This window comes from Papaver somniferum, chromosome 5 (assembly GCF_003573695.1).
Source record: "Papaver somniferum cultivar HN1 chromosome 5, ASM357369v1, whole genome shotgun sequence".
NCBI classification, from domain to species: domain Eukaryota; kingdom Viridiplantae; phylum Streptophyta; class Magnoliopsida; order Ranunculales; family Papaveraceae; genus Papaver; species Papaver somniferum.
The window spans coordinates 200,405,635-200,424,301 of record NC_039362.1 but is presented as its reverse complement, the minus strand read 5'-3'; the positions used below and the strand labels follow the sequence as shown (position 1 = coordinate 200,424,301).

General features: G+C 37.4%; 4 protein-coding genes across 4 annotated transcripts; 1 reads left to right on the top strand and 3 right to left on the bottom strand.

Annotated features, from left to right (window-relative positions):
- Positions 1-380: 380 nt before the first annotated feature.
- LOC113278456 lies at positions 381-1,064 on the bottom strand. Its single transcript, XM_026527287.1, has one exon. It carries the CDS (start codon positions 978-980, stop codon positions 420-422), a length of 561 nt encoding a protein of 186 aa, XP_026383072.1. The 5' UTR covers positions 981-1,064; the 3' UTR covers positions 381-419.
- A 485-nt stretch (positions 1,065-1,549) lies between these two features.
- LOC113284277 (inositol 2-dehydrogenase/D-chiro-inositol 3-dehydrogenase-like) lies at positions 1,550-4,787 on the bottom strand. Its single transcript, XM_026533698.1, has 7 exons — positions 4,460-4,787; positions 4,197-4,367; positions 3,935-4,099; positions 3,681-3,845; positions 3,298-3,432; positions 2,092-2,189; positions 1,550-1,892 (listed from the first exon to the last, which is right to left on the bottom strand). The coding sequence occupies exons 1-7, from the start codon at positions 4,661-4,663 to the stop codon at positions 1,658-1,660; spliced, it is 1,173 nt and encodes a 390-aa protein (XP_026389483.1). The 5' UTR covers positions 4,664-4,787; the 3' UTR covers positions 1,550-1,657.
- A 310-nt stretch (positions 4,788-5,097) lies between these two features.
- LOC113284275 (E3 ubiquitin-protein ligase BRE1-like 1) lies at positions 5,098-14,340 on the bottom strand. Its single transcript, XM_026533697.1, has 19 exons — positions 13,994-14,340; positions 13,498-13,659; positions 13,275-13,356; positions 12,310-12,537; positions 12,045-12,206; positions 11,148-11,341; positions 10,971-11,054; positions 10,726-10,845; positions 10,442-10,628; positions 10,176-10,336; positions 10,025-10,096; positions 9,417-9,493; positions 8,549-8,743; positions 7,628-7,700; positions 7,464-7,550; positions 6,455-6,592; positions 6,155-6,357; positions 5,888-6,053; positions 5,098-5,410 (listed from the first exon to the last, which is right to left on the bottom strand). Exons 1-19 carry the CDS (start codon positions 14,114-14,116, stop codon positions 5,279-5,281), a joined length of 2,646 nt encoding a protein of 881 aa, XP_026389482.1. The 5' UTR covers positions 14,117-14,340; the 3' UTR covers positions 5,098-5,278.
- Positions 14,341-14,590: 250 nt separating this feature from the next.
- Positions 14,591-18,280, top strand: LOC113284274 (probable histone acetyltransferase HAC-like 1). The gene has a single exon (XM_026533696.1). The coding sequence runs from the start codon at positions 14,853-14,855 to the stop codon at positions 18,147-18,149; it is 3,297 nt and encodes a 1,098-aa protein (XP_026389481.1). The 5' UTR covers positions 14,591-14,852; the 3' UTR covers positions 18,150-18,280.
- The last annotated feature ends 387 nt before the right edge of the window (positions 18,281-18,667 follow it).

Below are 18,667 nucleotides of genomic sequence, written 5' to 3'. Positions count from 1 at the left end.
TTGAAAAAGTTCTGTCAACTCCGAAACTCAGTTATGCCTTTAAGTTTACAAACCGGTTTTTGTATTGTGACTCAGCCGACTCACGAACGATCCAAGTAATTGTACCTTATACATTTACCAACTATGCCGATTTTGATCCAATTGTGATTGAATTATTTCTATGCTATAATTTGCATTTGCTCAATTCTCTAATTAACAGTAGACTCATTTGATCACATGATTGTGGCTCAAGATTAATGTCTTAGTGCACATGAAATGAGTCTTAAACTTTTAAAGTTCAAATCGTCTAGTTTCGGCTAATCATGTTGAACATAGTCTTTATACACGGTTCGGTTACGGGCACAAAATAATACGATATTAAAAAAAAAAAAAAAAGTATATGCATGAATAATCAAAATTTTGCATATAGTTTTTATAAGTTAATACCCATAATCATATACAAATTCTGAAGTACCAACCATGGCTGAAATAACTTGAGATACAATGAAAAGACTACCTCCTAAGATAGTTATTATAAGTATTGCAGTGATAGGATTCTTTAAAAGCTCCAATATTGGTGTAAATATGGTGTAAATAACACCAGTACTCACTGTTACAATATACAAACTATACCTTCTCATGTTATCCCAAAATTCTTCCATTAGAGGTCCCTCTGGACCCAAAGCCAAAGCTTTCTGATCATCCATCCCAACAACTAGCATTGCCACCCCCAGTGTTACTGCACCCAATATAACAACCCTTGATAACCCATTCTCATCATTTGAGGTGGTGGAATTTGAAGGTGCTGGATTTTGAAGCTTCTTGATTATTGTTGCTTTTCTTGTTGCAAGAAGATTTGTTTTCTGTGGTGGACATGAGTTTGAAAGACGTGATTTGGTTCTAAATGGAAGTAGATGAAGAAATTTAGTAGTAGTAGTTGGAGTTTTAAGATTAGTTTGTATGGGTAATGAGAATTGAGGCCTGAATATAGAGGCTTTCATGACTCTCTTTGAGCAGCTCAGAGAGTTTTTTCTCACTCACTCTCTACCAGCACTAGGAGGAGCAGGTGGTTATATTTTTCTCTCAACTCTCTCATCTTATCTTAGAAAAAAAAATCTTAAAAGATAGTTTTCTTATATGACAGTGTTACCCCTTGCTTTGCACTTTCCTTATCAAAAGTTCTTTTTCTGGAGAGCAAAAGTACAACATGGTCTCTGGGGTTGTGGCATTTACCATGGTCCTTTCTAGACTCTAGAGGCATATGAGATATTGTTTTTCTTGGCTGGAATCTCAATTGACAGATAGATGCACATAATACAATGGCTCCTCTCTTCTCCCATGCTTCAGTCAGCTATAAGCGAACCACATGATTCTGAGAGAAAAGTGAAATTGTGAATGGTTAGCAAAACCGTGCTCGGCATTTCACAGCAAGGAAATGTTCAGATTTTGCCATCAAAATGAGGATTACAAAGCGCCTTGGATGGTTTGAAGTGAACCTTACATTGCTGCAACCATTTGCAGCATGAGAAGGACTAGATTGTATGCTGGGAATGTTACATTAGAGAGGCCATACCAAAATATGATGTTACCAACAAATTATTTTCATCTCTATTTTACAATACAGGTGTTCAATTGCGGAACATAATTACTGAGGGATACAAATCCCTTGGTTTTAAACTCAGACATCCAATACTTCTTTAAGGGTAATAAAACGTCCTTTCTGTATTGAGAGCTGTGCTGCAACACCAATGGCAACAGAGAGTAACCCATCTTGCAACCCCACTACCGCAGCACAGTCACGTTCGACAGTGTCGCCACCTTCTTGCCGATCCTGATGAATGATAGATGATCTAACAGCAGATAACAAGTTAAGGTGTTCCAAATAGCTTGATCCGTGATGGAGTCCGTCATACCTGATGGGAAAAAGCAACATAAGAGAATCTCCTATATAGAAGTCTTACAATTTGAAGCTATCTAACAAAAAACATTTCACACTTAATGTCTTAAAAATCAGATAGCACGTTTGCATTGGCGAAGACTCATTAGAGGACAATGCCTAGTTATTTTGGCTGGCATTTCAAAGAAATTCAATAGATAAGGACATGAACTTACTGTATCCGCTTATCCCCGGCTTTCATAGTTTCCACTCCCTCTCTCCCCTTTGTTCGTGTACCCACACGAACGATACTCTCTGGAACGAAGGCTTCACCCTGTTGTTACCTTTTCTAATGAGTTAACCGATTTCACAAATATATATACAGTTATATTAAGACTATCATACATGTAACGAGAATAATACAGCATCTAATTTCCATGTCAACCGAGTAGCAAATAGGAGGATTCAGATTATTGAAGAAGCACGGAAAAGATAATTTGCCATCTGTAAGTCCAGTATAACAAGGATTGGGAACATACTTGCCCTTGCTTGTGAAAGTACTCATGAAACATAAAACATTTGAACACGCTACTATCGAGCTAGGTGAAAGTCGAAAGATGCCAGCAGAGGTGAAATAGTAACATAGGGCAAGTGGGCAAGTAAGTTCAACAGCAATTGGCACAAAAGAGAGTTTTCATGACAGTTGGGTAAATTTGATAACATCAACCACTTCAACTTAAAATACCATGATGCATGGTTCTTAAGCTGAATATTGTTAAAAGAAAAACTGGTCCCACAGAAAGTTTTGCTTATAAAAGAAATCTAGAACCAAGCATGTCTTTCCTACTGAATACATTTGTTTTCAATTTGATCACTAAAGAGCTTTCAGATTTCCAGAGGTCTCAAAATCAAACCGTGCAAAAACCTATATCGGATTACAAAGTGTTGGCCTCACCAAAGATAGACTTCCGATTTCCGATTTGTTGTATCCATTGTTTTATTTTGGACTACAAGGTTGCCTTTTGCTGAGATATAAATGTTGTTCTATTTTCAAAACATTTGCACGCTTAGTAATCCAAATGCAAGTTCATTGATATTGGGTTGTAGTTCTGCAGCATCTTAATAGCTTTGAGCATTTTGACCCTTCAAATTCTTAGCTACGAAGAGTATCCTAAAAAGCAGTAAACAAGCAGTAAACCACTGAATGAGAAGATTTTATTCATTGGCTTTATTAGTCAATGCCTCCAATATACACATGGTACGAAATCTCATAAGAAGAAAATGAAGAACCAACACTGTAACACAAGGTGGCGTCTCGCAGTAGTCACAGCTAAAACTCAAACACGAAAAGGGAGGTGCAAACTGGACTATTGCAACAGAATTCAGGAACATTTCTAGGAAAAGATTGACCAAGAAAATAGAAAGAGAACCAAGTGACTTACCTTACCAATGTCACCAACAACAGATATCTCTTGCTCATTCTTACTCCCTTCAGCAAACATACAAAGGTCTAGCATGCCTCGAGAACCATTGTCAAATTCAACAATGACATATGCATTATCGATAATGTCGGGGACCTGTTTCAAGAGTAGAGTTGTCAAGCAAAAAAAGTGAGAAATTCCATACATAAGAGTCTCAAAATATCTGACAGAACAATGAAAATTCGTATTATAACAAAAAGAGATTTTAAAAGTACTACATTCACGAATCGCTATCCGTTTTTAGGTCAGGAGTCACATGTGACCTCTACTCTACAGTAACTGTAAGTGTCAGTGTTCCTTACTGGATCCCTGTAAGCATATTCTAAACCAGATACTATATGTACCTTTCCGTCATAAATTTCATCTTTGTGATTGACATCTATAGCTCCAGAAGCCATGACACGTACTGGCGTTGCACCAACAAACAACGTCATCAGATCAAAAAAGTGACAGCACTTCTCAACTAGAGTCCCCCCAGTATTTTCATTGAATCGATTCCAGTCGTTCACCTGTTACAAGAATAAGATTATTTCAACACTAGGCAAATCCATTGAAAATAAATAAACATAAACAAGAGCAAGTAGCAAAGTTTTTATACCTTAACCAGAAAAGGAAACCGATGTTCCCGAATAGACACCATTTTGACTTGTCCAATTGCTCCACTTTGCACTACATCTATCAACTTAGCTACAGGAGGCATATACCTGTACTCTAATCCAACTTGTACCAACAAATCTGGCCTCTTTCTAGCCGCCTCGATCACCTTTATTCACGAATTACGCCTTTGTTTCATATACACATACATATGAATTTCAACAAAATTCTGAAATCTCACCAGAAAGATAAATGAAGTAACTAACCATTTTGCAATCAGCAACATTAGTACATAATGGCTTCTCAACAAGTATGTGATGTGGTTTAGGATGTTTAATAATATCCATAAGAATTTGAAAATGAGTCATGTTTGGTGTAGACACAATCACAACATCACAAAGTCCACTGTCTAGTAATTCTTCGTGTCCCGAAAAAACCTACCAAAATCAAAATGATATAGCTAAGATGATTACATAACCAATTTTCTGAACTTAAGAAATGGATTCTAATGGATTGATTATGCATATACCTGTGGAAACCAGTTGAATTGAGAATTTGCTATTTGCAAGGCAAGTTGTTGACTAGGGGTGTGAGGATCAGCAATACAGACAACAGATATGGCTTCTTCTTGTTGTTGGAGATGACCAAGATTTATGAGATGCTCTCTTCCCATCATTCCTACTCCTACAATTCCATACTTCACAACTCCTACAGAGCTCATTGTTTTGATCATTGAATTCTTCACCTCCCCGTCCTATCTTGAGAATGGAGTTGGGAAGACTGGCTACTCACTGTGCGATTTCATTTCTTTTTCTTTTTCTTTTTTTTTGGTCCAAATATCCGCAAGGAGAAATTACTATGAACAGAACCATTTTTGGAGTTTTCTGAACTATAAAGTGTAAGGTACACCTTGCCTAGGGAAGATGCATCCAGTACAAATACCCGTCTACATTCATAGAAAGTGTATGTCTCTGGAGTCTGGACTTCTTGTCCAATTAGATTAATAATATTATGCATCTAGACTAGACCGGTCATTGGATTCATCGTAATCCCTATCTAAAAAGATGTGTTAAGATAGCTTGGAATCAGACAGGAGCCAAATCAAAGGCAAGGCGGCCACGTCATGTGCACTCTTGGTTCCCAAATAAACAAGAACAAAAATGACCGTATCAGAACACAAAGCCAAGATATAGCACCAAAAGAAGCATGCCGGCATCACACTATGATTAACTATTGTTTTATTTCATTTTACAAAATTTCTGAAATATATCAACCACAACTAACTACACGGAACCTAACCGCAGTTTGAGCCAGACAGACGAATCACTTTTTCTTTTCTACAACAGATTTATATGTAAACAGGCTTCACATCATTAGGCCCAAAACTAGCGGCACAGGTCGTACACCTGCGGTGCCGAGTTTCAAGAATTTTCTGGACACAAGTGCCGCAGAAGAGATGGTAGCATTTTGTGATGACAACCTGAAATAGGCCAAAGAAGAACATGAGTAACAGCATTCATTGATAAGTTGAAAGTAGCAAAATGGAAAATAAAAACAAAGATGACACAAATGCAAAGACCCTGGTCCATTTCCTACAAATGATTCTTTATTCTACTATGGCAATTTCTAGACTCAAAGGGGTGCAACTCGAGGAAGATGCTTGACCCCACCATATGAATATCACAGTTCAGTTCATATTCGTTGTCGAGAAAGTGCTGATTCAAATAATAAGATGATCATAACAAACCAATTTAGAAAGGATAATTGGAATTAACCACGGATTGTCTACAGACTATCGGCAAAGAGTGTGAGGAAATGAACGCGCCAAGTCATGACTCTTCTCAACCACTGATTATAGGCTGAAGCCACTAAACTACTATGGATTAGAGCAACATTTATTGACCTTCCAAACAACATGATACACATATTTTATAAAGATGTGCATAAATATTTTTACCTCTTTTGGCCTTTCATGGCAGATACCACACTTGAGAATGTCCCGGTACTCTTTCGCTTCTTTTTGAAGCTTTTCTAAAATAGAAGACCCCTGAGCATGTGCATCAAGACGATCAGCCTTCCTTGTAAGGGAATCAAACTCTTCCTCGACCCTTTTCTTGGAGAATCTGAAAATATCAAAGGACTTGAAGTCAGATCAGCTGCTAGTTTATTAGTATGCGGGAAGATTAACTTTTGTAGAACTATTTATTAACTTAAGTTGGCAAACCTTTCATTGGCTAGCTCGATTTGCAGCTCCGCAACAGTCATTCGAACTTTTTCGACCTTGGAGTGTGATTTTGAGAGCGACTCCCTCAGACGTTGTGACTCTCTTCTGACATCTAACAGTCTTTTTTGCATTTTTTCCAAAGTGGAGGAGGTCTGGCACCTATCTTCTCCAATTTTCTGAACCTGCTCTGAGCACAATTTCAACTGCGGAGCAAGTAAGCATCAATGTATTAGTCATAAAATCACAAGGAGAGAACATATTTCATACGGGAAATGCTGTGCACCAGTGATGTCAATGTACCTGATCACTTAGACGTGCTCCTTTCAGTTCATAATAGCTCAGAGATGCATTGGCTTGCTGCAACTCTTTTTCCTTGTTTTGTTTTTCCAAGCACAAGGTATCCTGCAATTGTCTTCCCTTGACACCTTCCAAAACAAGCTGAACACCAGAAATGTGTAATCAACTAACTAGATCATCCTTTCAGAAATAAAAGCACAGAAAAAAAGAAAAAAAAGTAACAACACATATGCAAGTTACTGCAAGCCTGCAACACCGGGAATGGCCACTTTTGCACGCACATTAAATTTTGTGATGGCATATGCTGTTCAGGTTTTATAGACTTCACTAATTTTCCTTGTTTTTAATCGGCCTTCACCAGTCTTATTTTCTCATCTCTACAGGAACTAGACTTAGGGATTCTGAACATGCTGATACTAGATAGAACTTGGTTCAGTGACGCTATGGTGACTTAGATAGAACTTGGATGATAAAAAGGGAAGTGACTTGTGCAAACCAATTAATGGCCAAGAAAATACGCATTGAAGTATTCAAGGTTTTTTCTTTCAGTAACTAAAGCCTTTCTTGTTGTCAGTGTACGTGTATTATATTAGTTTTACGAAGAAAAAATTGTACATCGAACTGTTTTGCAAAATATGTCTACAGCAGTTAGATACTTAAATTATTTATGTGAACCAGACCTGGGCTGACGGCAAAATTTGAAGAAAAAGCACCAACCCAAAAGCCAATTAAATTCTGCTCTAGTAAATTATTAATTTCAGGTTCAACTTCCAATATCAAGAACCACCTTCAATACACTGATCCATAGGCTGGGCATAAATATTACGTTAAACTAGCTAGCCTAAGTATTAAGGACAACCAAGGTGGCACTTGACATGCCCTAAAACTCAAAATCATAAATTATAAACACGAAATAAAAATAAAGGCGAAAGATACGTGAAAATATAAAAACAAACAATGAAAATATGTACAAAATTCTCTGCATGATCAAGTGCAAGGTAAAAGTAAGCACCTTAATGTTATAATCATCTCTCTCAGTAATTTCGTGCAATAGCTGCTGGTTTTGAGTCTGCATATCCTCGTATGCCTGCCCAATCGTCTGCAAGTACAGTAAGTCGGACTCAGTAAATAGTCTTGTTTTTTAACTTAAATATATCTTATACACAGCAAACAGACCTCAATTTCCGATAAGTAAGCCTCTCCTTCTTCATGCTTGGATTTCAGAACTTCAGAAAGGTTGGATGCATCCCTGATTCAAGGGGAAAATTAGCAATGTTGTATTTATTGTACTATATCTCTTCTTTAATTATGATAAATCATATGTGAACGTCCTTAAACATAAGGAAACACATCACAGAGAAAGCTCTGTTCCGTACCAAACTAACAAACCATGTAATTGTCCATACAAGAGAAATTTTATCAAAACAAAATTATCCCACTTATAGTTATATATAAGTGGCAAAACTTAATAGAACTTGAATCTTTGGGAAGAATATAGCATGATTAATCATATGCTCTGAACTTTGAATTAAAAGAATAAACTCCTCGATAGACAATTTGTGTCTTTAAATGTCCCTGATTTTTGAAAAAACCCAAGATTTTCGCAAGATCGCTATTTCAGAGATATGGAACGTGACTACCTAACAGTTAACAAAATGAGAAGAAATCATCTACATATGATATCACATTTAACGACACAAAATTTTCTCAACTCATCACGTTCAGAACTTATCAAGAATGCATACAGTAAAACTTCGATAAATTAATAGCATCGGGGCCAAAGAAATTTATTATATGAGCAAAGTTATTAACTTATCAATTAAAATTTAGCTTGTACAACCGGCTCTTCAAGAGGTTATTTGGTCCATTGATATCCTACCCTATTCACGATACTCAATTGTTTTTTAATTTTATCAATTCCATTGTTAATCCTCCAGCAAATATAGAGGCTAGTATGTGTTTCTCTACTTTATGGAACAATAATCTCTCTGACCCCATTGGTTCCACATCTGCAGCTATTTCACAAGGTACAGTAGGATTTTTTTTGGCAAGTATCACATCGATATTATGAGGAAAAAAGAAGAAGAAAAAACCAACCTTCTAGAAACTTCGAACTTTTGTCTGAGGTCAGCTATCTTAGCTTCTGCTGTAGCTAGCCGTTGTTGTGATACAGCTTCAGCTTTGTTTGCTTCCTTAACACGCAACTCCAAGCCATATTCATCAAGAGAAGATTTCAGACTTTGAACTAGTGCCCATGCCTGGTATTCTAAATCTCTAGCCTCAACGACATCCCTGCACAACCAGAAAGGATCATGCTCAAACAAACATATCACCATTCTGAACCCATTCCATGCTCTTTTCTATAAGACATAAAACATCTGCAAAACTTAAGGTATAAAAGAAGAAGAAACGTTCCACCAAAACGAAACATGAAAACAACTGAATTTTTATACTGAATATAAAGGCAAATAAGGAAATTCTGCCAATCAAATTTTCCAGTCATTATCTCACCATAGCATAAGAGAGTTGAAACTCAAGCTTAAACTGTACTAACAATTATATGCAAGTACTGCAAGGTTAATGAATGTAATCTTAAGCTACTATGAAAGCTTTTACAAGTATAAAGTGCAACAACCCATGCCGCTGAGATGAGCAGAACCCCAAGAAATCTAAGTCTGGATATAAGGAGAGACAATTTCGAAAAGTAAAGTGAAGACAGGTCTAACACTAATTCTAAAATCATCTTAACTCTTCTTGCGAAACAGACAAATTAAACCAGCCTTGGCACTGACCCATCATAAAATAAATACAGTTATTGATAAAAAGTTCTAGAAGGAATATTTCTCAATCAGCTGAAGGAAGGAAAGAAAGAAAAGAGAAGAAAAGTACACACAGAAAACGACAAGGAATGAAGGAAAAAAAAAATCAAAATGAGTTCACCAGAAAATCATGTACCAAATCTTACCTTGAATCAGTTGATTCACGTCTATACATTTCCAGAAATAGCTTCAACTCTTGAACAGTATCCTTCAGATCATGAACCTGCAGCAAACAGGATAGAGTATTAGTTACCAGGATCACTAGAAACTGGCTGACATAAGCGCTATTTCTTTCCCGTGGAGCAACCCGTACAAAGCTAGCCATTACAAGCACAACCTTACAATGCCAAGAAAGGATTGAACTAAATGTGACCTAGTGTCTTGTTGAACTTGGCTCAGATATTCATGTCTGTATTGTGTTTTCACTATCCTTAAGTCAAAATTATTTAGGTTAGAGGCGTCCATGCAAGAGTTGGTCTAGATGCTTAAATCAGTGTTCGTCATCTTGCTATATACAAGATACTCACTAGGAAGCGGATTGTTTATTCCAGTCCTTAGTTCACATGTCATCCTAGAACAACTGTTCTCCATGACTGAACGGAAAGACAGTAACTCAGTAAGCCAACCATACAACTAGATACAGTTTAGCCAATGCTGATTCATAGATTAAAACAAAATGAATTTTGAGGACCAGTAAATCAACTATCAGTTACGGTAGACACTAGAATAAACAGATCACAGAAAGAACTATTACCGCGGATTTCAGTGCAAGTATTTCAGCTTTCTGATCAGCAGATCTTGCAGACAGCGTATTTATCTCATTTACCTGTGCAAGGTACACATGTATTAGCACCTTCACATGCACATCAACAAGTCAATATTGTGTGCATACCAATAGTACTTACTTTCCTATCAAGAATGCTAGACAGTGACTGAGCTTCAGCTCTCAATGAATGAACCTCTAAAGCAGCCTCTTTATATTCACTCAGTTGACCTTGCATAATGCCCATTTTCTTTGGAAATGAAGATACTAATGCTTTAAACTCTGATATTATTTCTTTCCTACCTGGAAGAGAAGTCCACAATTGTCAATCTAAGCACTAACACCCAAGATAAACATATTAGTACACATCTACTGATCAGCGTCAGACATAACACCTGCAAATCTCACCTCGTTCTCCTGAAGCCTCTTCTAATTTAATCTCGAACAGATTTCTTTGATCAAACTGTTTATGCAACTCCTTTTCAAGATCATGTATCCAAGAGTCGGCAACTGAAGCAGCTCTTCGAGAAACATCGGCGACATCTGCTTTCACAGTTAAATCTGCTTCGCCCCAAACAAAATTGTCCTTCTCCACCTACAAAAATTGAGAGTTTAAAGTAACAAAAAAAATGAAGGAAGCAAAGAAAGGAAAAGAAACAAAATAATCAGCAAAATCAAATCAAATGACACACCTGCAGTTTCTCCCACATGGCACGACATCGGATCACTTCGTCTCTTGATTTCTCAAGCTGATCACATAGCAGGAGGTAGGGTTTGGATGCGCTGATGTACTTCAAATCCTTCATAGTGCTCTGTCAATCGGCACTAGAAACTTAAACCGACGCGCAAGTAGAACAGTATATATAATCAACTTTTATACTTTTATTACATGTAAACAGAAAAAGTACAAACAACAAAATTTATAGAGAATTTTAACCTGCAATCCAGATAATTTCTTCAGAATTTTTATCCTTCCCTCATGAAGATTCTGGACTTCTAGTAGCCGAGATGAAGCCAACTCCTGTGCAGTACCTCAAATCAAAACATCTAATAGTCAGCTTACATTCAAAATTATAGCATATCATAAGCTATGAAGAGGGAGATTGAAAAATACCATTAACTCCTTTAGCGTACACTCCATGTCCTGTATATCTTTTTGCTTGTCCCTTGTCTTCTCCACAGAAACATGTTTATTACCGAAATTTAAGACAGGAATAGGTAAGCCTCGGGAAGCATCTTTTTGTGCTTTCAGAGTTGCCAACTGGGAGTTGCTTTCTTCCAGCTCGCTGATAGTACTCTCCAGATCCCCTTCAAAATAATATAACCAAAGAAACGACATCACTATAACCATTTCAAACTGCTCTTTAACCACAACACAGTCATTAAAAGGTGTGACTTGGAGAAAGCAAACACAGTGGCTTAGATATTCGAGTTTTCCAACCATATTACTATTACAAAGAGCAAACAAAATAAACAATTTGATGGGAGTAAATAAGAAAATTTTACACAAAGAAGCTGGCAACAGAGATCGTTAAATGTGCAGTGGAAGAATTGAAATCAACTTACACAATAATTTCTTCAAAAGCACATAAAAGATGAGTACACTCATACAAGGATACTCGGGCAACTTGGTTGGCTATCAGCTCTAAGAAGAGCTCAAGGGACAGGATTAGGCATAACATACTAGTAAACCTTAATCAGACTGTCATGGATTACTTCTAGGCAGCAGCAGTGGCAAATATAAGTGTGTGAACAAAATATCGTCTTTTATTCTATACATGTGCATATGTGACAAAATATCGTCTTTTCTTCTATACATGTGCATAAATATAATTAAACCCATCCAGACTCTTGCTATCACAACAGTAAATCATGATTTTCACATGTGGACATCTATTTGGTATCAAGTAAAAGACATACATAGACTATGAGATGGTAAATTTTAGAAATAGAAGTACAAGGGAATCGTAAGTATAAGGTAGTGAAGAAGGCAGGATGGCAAAATCATTACCAGACAAGCGTATCAATTCCGCTTTATTCCTTGCGTCAGTGTCTCGGTGGTTTTGAACTTCATGTGAGACTGATTTATGCTTTAAATGATGGTTTTCAAAAGCTGCTCTTATGTTACTAACCTCCATTACCAAGTCAGTTGAAGTCTTTCGAGTATCAGGATCTAAAGAAACCATAACAGGGGAATGGGTAAGTAAGAAATTAGACATGTGCACTAGACAGATATGAGGTATAATAGCTACTACAGTATTGACATTAAGTATTACCATCTTTCGGGAGTTTCTCCAAAAGTGCAGAGGAAACTCTGTCCTTCACTTTCCGTAAGTCGTCAATGGTAGCAACTATATTTTCTATGATGCATCTTGTTGCTAAACTGGAAGCACAATTATCGACTACATTTTCAGCAGGGGAGCTGTTTGCAGAGCAGCTGTCAGTTGCACCGGTCTCTAGGAGCCTGCATAGAAATGTATTATCTGGGGAAGAAGTTGCCCCACCTGCAAAACGAAGCGAAAGCAACATTACCACAAATCAGGATCTGACAGTTGCGAGCTATGATAAAGAACTGGTAATTACAAATTTAACTGTACATGTAGCTGTCGCTATCGCCTTATTGTAATAATCAACACTGACTACCCATGCAATTATAATGTGATTATTCCACATATAATTATATAGAGTGTCACACGTATAATTATGGTAGTAGTAATTTTTATTTTTGGATTCAGTTTTTGATCAAGTAACCAAAGCACTTATGCAGAACATGTAGAGGTTTATAAGGATATGGGCGAAGAAAATTTGCTTCTTAGGTTGAAGGATTATGTGAACTGAAGGCAAAGTCCAAAGAAGTTGACAGCTTGAAATTTTAATTAGCATTTCACAGAAAAATTCCATGATTATAGACAGTTTTAACATTTCTTGGTTTCAATGCTTGAAACTGTGCATTTGATTATATGCACGATGCATACATGAGTTTTTATTATAAGGGGATTAGATTAGATACTATGCAGGAAGATTCGAGATGTGAGCAGTAACACATAATTCACATGCACCATTGCCTGATCATTGAGGAGAACAAGTGACTTCCAAATTCAGAAAGTAGGATCTTTCTTTCAGCATGACAAACGTTGACAGATCTATAATTTTTAGAAGCAGTAATATAATGGACAATGATGGTAGGTACCCAAATTTGACAAAATGAATGCATGCAAATGAAAGTTATAAGATTCCTCACCTGTGGAGGATTGTTTTGAGACCTGTCCATTGCTCAAATATCCTCTTGTGTGAATGGAATGTGATTCCAAGTCATTAACCAACTGTTGCATAAAACGGAAGAGACGGTTATCAGAAATCAATCAAAATGTTTATACCATTAAATGCTCAGAGGGTATCACTTTCTATTTCTGAAAACTTAATGAAGTAGAACTTAACAAAAATGCTTTAAAAGAAATAAGCACCTGTTTCCACGAACCATCAACAACAACTAACGTATCATCATAAGCTTGTTGTCTATCTTTCCGCTGAGAGTATTTATTCAGACGAACATGATATTCAACTTTCTGTGTTTCCAACTCCCTAAAAAGCTTCTTATTCCTGTATTCTAGTACTCCAGTGTCAATCTACATCGCAAAACAAAACAAGATTAAAAATAAGATAGCATAATAACCTCGAATCCAGGACACATAAATCAACAACAGAGTGATTTTTTCATCACTACACGTAACACCTATACCAATAATTACATACTAAAAGAAAATCATAATCCAGGAAAACATTTACCCACAGGCACTCTTAACTACAAATTTAACTAAAAAATCTTATGAAATTAGTGAAATTATGATAAATTTCAATACAAATTTACCTACATATTTCAGGTATTTTAATTAAAATCACATAAAAATAACCTAATATTCTTTCTGAAACAACAAACAGTACTAGTAACAGATTATTTACCTTTTTCTCTAGAGAACAAGGAACCACAGATGAAACAGATGATGAATTACTCTTAGCCACAGCGGTTGGGGATAAAGAGCTGAAGTGGCGTCGCTTCCTATCAGCTTCACCAGTGCTCCCCATCGAACAAATTAAAAACCCTAGACCATTAGGTTACCAAAACTCAAATAAAATCCAAATTTCCACTATGCATCTATCTGAACGGTTTCTGAGAATCTAAAAATTAAGAGAAATTCGTGTGATGAGTATCAGAGATTTGGGAATCAATCTGAACCCTAGTTTCAGGAAGAAGAAGAATGAGAAGAAGAAGACACACTCTGATAATTCTCTCTCCATTTGGGACTCTCTCCAGATATTAAATTTCTTTATTATTATTTCACGATTCCCAAAAATTAAAAACTACACAAATAGCACGACCCGGGATTCACACACACTAACACACACACAAAAAAGGCACGGCCCTTATTTTATTTGACCCTTTTGGGTTCAGCCCAAAACGGTTCTGGTTCAGGCTATCCAGCGAGTCATAACCGATTCAGGAGTAAATAAAAGGATCTGTCGTCCTAGGTAAAAAAATACTGTAATTGAAACGAAGAAGTTACTAGAACGGATTGCGGGAAAGTCCTGAACCCAGTCGTATTTAGAAACCCTCAAATTCAAAAAATCACAAAAACAGAGACCAAATAGAATACCCTCAAATTGAATATCCTACAAATTGAGTTCTTTTTTCTAGGGTTTCATGACCTAAACAAAATAACTAGGTTTTTTCAATTGATCATCATCATCTTCTTGATCGTGTTCAATTGATTCTTCTCGTTAAACCGTTATTGTCTTCTTCTCGATCGGGATCGTCTTGATAATGGATTCTCCATTAATGGAGGTATATATGCTAGGTATTGGAAAACCTAATTCAGCGAATTCCGAAGAGAAAAAAGATTGGGATAACAGCAGCAGGCCGGTGTTTGGGAATGATCCTCCTCCTCCTCACCAGGGAATGAGGAATTGGGGTGGGATGCCACGGCTGATTGGATTCAATTCTCCCAATACTAATCAAAGCAGATGGCGTGAGGAGGATCCTGGAATCTGTAATATGCGCATGTATGTTCGAAGCCAGATTGTACAATTTTTATTAAGCCGTATGAGAAATAAATTTAATCAAACCCAGGTAGTGTTTCGAAATTTGTGCAACCAGGTGGAAGCTAAGCTGTTCGAGGAAGCTTCAATTAAGGCGGAGTATGTAAATGGTGCAACGTTAAAGAATCGGATTATAGTTGCTGTCAGCGGTATAAAATCTCAAACTAGCAGCAGAAACCCTGGAGTGTCTAGTAATCAAGTGATTCAGGGGGAGAAAAGAAGAAGAAGCATGGAGATTATTAGTAATCAGACAAAGACGACGACGCTCCAAAATTACTGGTGCCAGCAGCAAAATTATCTTCTTGATAAGCAGCACTTCCCAGTTCAAGAAGTTGTTGTGTCTCCTAATAATAATATGTCTGGTCTCCTAGTTGATGATAGGCTTGAAGGCTCAGTGAGAACGTCTACTAACAGCTCTCAGAATTGTGATGAATTTGTTAATCCTCAGTTTCAGAACTATCAACACAACATTCAAAGTCCGGCGATGTCAAAGTTTAATTGTAATGGTGGTGATGCTGTAAGCTGCAGGAACTATGTTGATGGGTTGGCAAAATCTTCCATGAATGGCGTTGGATTATTTTGGTGTCAGCACCAAGAGCTTGAGCATAATAGGATTGTGCAGAGTAATTTCGAGGCGCACCAAGTTACAGCGCAGCATAATGCTTGGAAGGCTAATGCTCCTTTTACATTCGACGCTGGTACTTATGCAATGCCAAGGGAAGCCACTTGCCAAACTACTGATGGAGGTATCTCACCAGCACCGGAGTTTTCTTTTAAAAGACGGAAGATTGATAACCTTCCTTTGTCGATAAATAGAACTGATCACGCATTGGGGGAGATGCATCCACGTCGTATAGATATGTTTTCTGGGTATGTAGTCACACCAGAATGGAAAGCATTTCCTATACATGATTCACCCCAGGGAAGTTTACAGAAGCACCAGCAATGGATGTCTTATGAACCTTCCATTACAAAAGTGGATATGAATAAACTTTTTGATTCTGCATTATCAAGGGAGCATGTACATAGCAATAAACAAGAGCCTATGCTGTGCAACATACTCTACGAAGGCCAGGCAGAAGAAGAAAAATCATTGCATTCTCAAAAAGATCATTTTGCAGGAGAGGATTTCTGGTCCAAAGATCTATGTCCTAAATATGTAATTAAGGAGCCTGATAGACACATCGAGACCCACATTGTCCAGGCTGAGATAACTGAGGTTGATAAAAGTTTAGGATCAGATCAATCGAAGATAAGGGGGGCTTCCTTGACTGAAACCTTTACTCCAGATCAATTGGAAGTGCACCTTGCAAGACTCAGGGAGTGGATTGGTGAGACTAAGACAAAGATAGATGAGAAATTAGCAATGGGAGAGTATAAGAATGACAATGCATGTCAGTTGTGTGCAATAGAGAAACTATTTTTTGCGGTGGGCTGCTTCTTGTGTGGCAAAGTTTTCAAGAAGATGGACACATATCACAGTGCACTAAAATTTGGTATGGAGTGCCGAGTCTGTAATAGATGTTTTAAGAAAAATGAAGGTGAAAAACTCAGTGTTCCTGGTCTTCATATTAATCAGGGAAAACTAAGTCTGGATACTGATCGCTGGTATCAAGAAACATTTGTACAGTGTGATAGATGCAACGGTTGGCAACACCAAACATGTGCTTTGTTCAATAATGAAATGAACATTGGTGAGAAAGCTGAATACATTTGCCCAAAATGTTCTATTAAAGAGATTAAAAATGGGCTTCGTGTACCCTTGGATCAGAGTGTCATTCCTGGTGCAACAGATTTACCAACAACAGAGCTTAGTGATTTCATAGAAGACAGGCTATTTTCATGTTTGAAGAAAGAACGAGATGCTAGAGCGGAGAGCGTGGGAAAAAATTCTGATGAGGTCCTGGGAGCAGAAGATCTCGTCGTAAGAGTTGTTTTGTCTGTTGAGAAGAAATTACTAGTGAAGCAAGAGTTTCTCGATGTCTTTAAAGAAGAGAATTATCCGAAAGAACTCCCATACAGATCAAAGTTCATTTTGTTGTTTCAGAAGATTGACGGAGTGGATGTCTGCCTGTTTGGAATGTATGTCCAGGAGTATGGTTCCAAATGTGCTCATCCTAATCAGCGCAGTATATATATCTCATATTTGGATTCTGTCAAATACTTCAGACCTGATGGTATCAAAACTGCCACTGGAGAATCTCTTCGTACATTAGTGTATCAACAAATATTGGTGGGATATCTAGATTATTGCAGGAAAAGGGGGTTCTCTAGGTGCTATATATGGTCTTGCCCCCCAGCAAAAGCAGATAATTACATATTCAGTTGTCATCCAGAAATACAGAAGAGCCCCAAGCTTGGAACTCTGCGAGACTGGTACGGAGAAATGCTTAGGAAAGCAGCGAAAGAAAACATTGTGGCGAGTGTTACTAACTTATATGATTATTTCTTTGCACCTCATGGGGAACAAAAGGTAACCGCAGCTCGTTTGCCATACTTTGATGGTGACTATTGGCCACTTATCGCCGAGGATTTGCTCAAGAAACGCGTAAAAGATAAACCAACACCAATAAGGAAGGCAAGGAAGCAAAAACCTTCCTTTGAAGCTGTTGAATGTACTGATACTTCTGGAGATTCTCCCATGGGATATCAACTGATGCAAGATCTTGGTAAAGAAATACGAAAAAAGAAGGAAAATTTTATCGTTGTGGACTTGGAAACACAGCATATGGCTGAGGGGGATACTGATCAGGATGAAGATAAAGTTATTGAGGGGCATATTTTTGATGGTAGGTATAATTTCCTAGATTTCTGCATGCAAAACCATTATCAGTTCGATAATCTTCAAAGAGCAAAGCATTCCTCCATGATGATACTCTACTATCTACACAATCCAAGTGCCTATATACAGAAGAGGACGTGCCCAAATGGGGTTAATCCACAGATCATACAACAAGAGATCCGCCCTCAAGGGAAGGGTAAGGGTAGCAAAAGTCGCCTTTTCAACCATATGAAGTTGTAGACATTCCTCATGGCCCTCATCAATGTACTGACTTGTATCTTTTTTTATCTCCTAAAGTTATGTAATCGGCCTTGCAGTGTATCCACCATCATTTCTAAACCTTGTGCTCTCAATTGTCAATAAGCCATAACTCTTAATTCAGCTTCTTTTCTTGATTCATCACACCGTTGTCTCTTAATTTTGCTTCCAATTGCAGCACTATTACCTTGTCTGCAGTTGTTAATTTCTTTACCTAATATTTTGGTATTTTGAGTTGAAGTGAGTCATCCATTTAGGTTCCGAATCTAGTAGAGTACATAAGTTGTCAGTGCACCTTATTGGTAGCAAAATAGACTGTGTCTCCTAGTTCAATAGAACTTTGCTTAATGTGGATCAAGTTAGTTATGTATGTACAATTTTAGGAGCTGATATCTGTAGTGTGTACGGATGCTGGAGTGTACGCAATTCGTGCATGTAGGAAAACCGTGACAGAGGACTTCCTTGATGCTGTCAACAAGGTCATCAAGGGTTGCCAAAAA

Bases quoted from the DNA above. Each gene is read 5' to 3' on its own strand.
- LOC113284274 (XM_026533696.1), top strand. From the start codon at position 14,853: ATGGATTCTCCATTAATGGAGGTATATATGCTAGGTATTGGAAAACCT.
- LOC113284277 (XM_026533698.1), bottom strand. From the start codon at position 4,663: ATGATCAAAACAATGAGCTCTGTAGGAGTTGTGAAGTATGGAATTGTA. The intron at 4,368-4,459 runs GTATATGCATAA...TGATTTTGGTAG, and splicing joins AATTCAACTGGTTTCCACAG to GTTTTTTCGGGACACGAAGA. The intron at 1,893-2,091 runs GTAAGTTCATGT...TTTTCCCATCAG, and splicing joins GCCGGGGATAAGCGGATACA to GTATGACGGACTCCATCACG.
- LOC113278456 (XM_026527287.1), bottom strand. From the start codon at position 980: ATGAAAGCCTCTATATTCAGGCCTCAATTCTCATTACCCATACAAACT.
- LOC113284275 (XM_026533697.1), bottom strand. From the start codon at position 14,116: ATGGGGAGCACTGGTGAAGCTGATAGGAAGCGACGCCACTTCAGCTCT. The intron at 12,538-13,274 runs GTGAGGAATCTT...TTCGTTTTGCAG, and splicing joins CTCAAAACAATCCTCCACAG to GTGGGGCAACTTCTTCCCCA. The intron at 9,494-10,024 runs GTAATAGTTCTT...TGTTTGCTGCAG, and splicing joins TACTTGCACTGAAATCCGCG to GTTCATGATCTGAAGGATAC.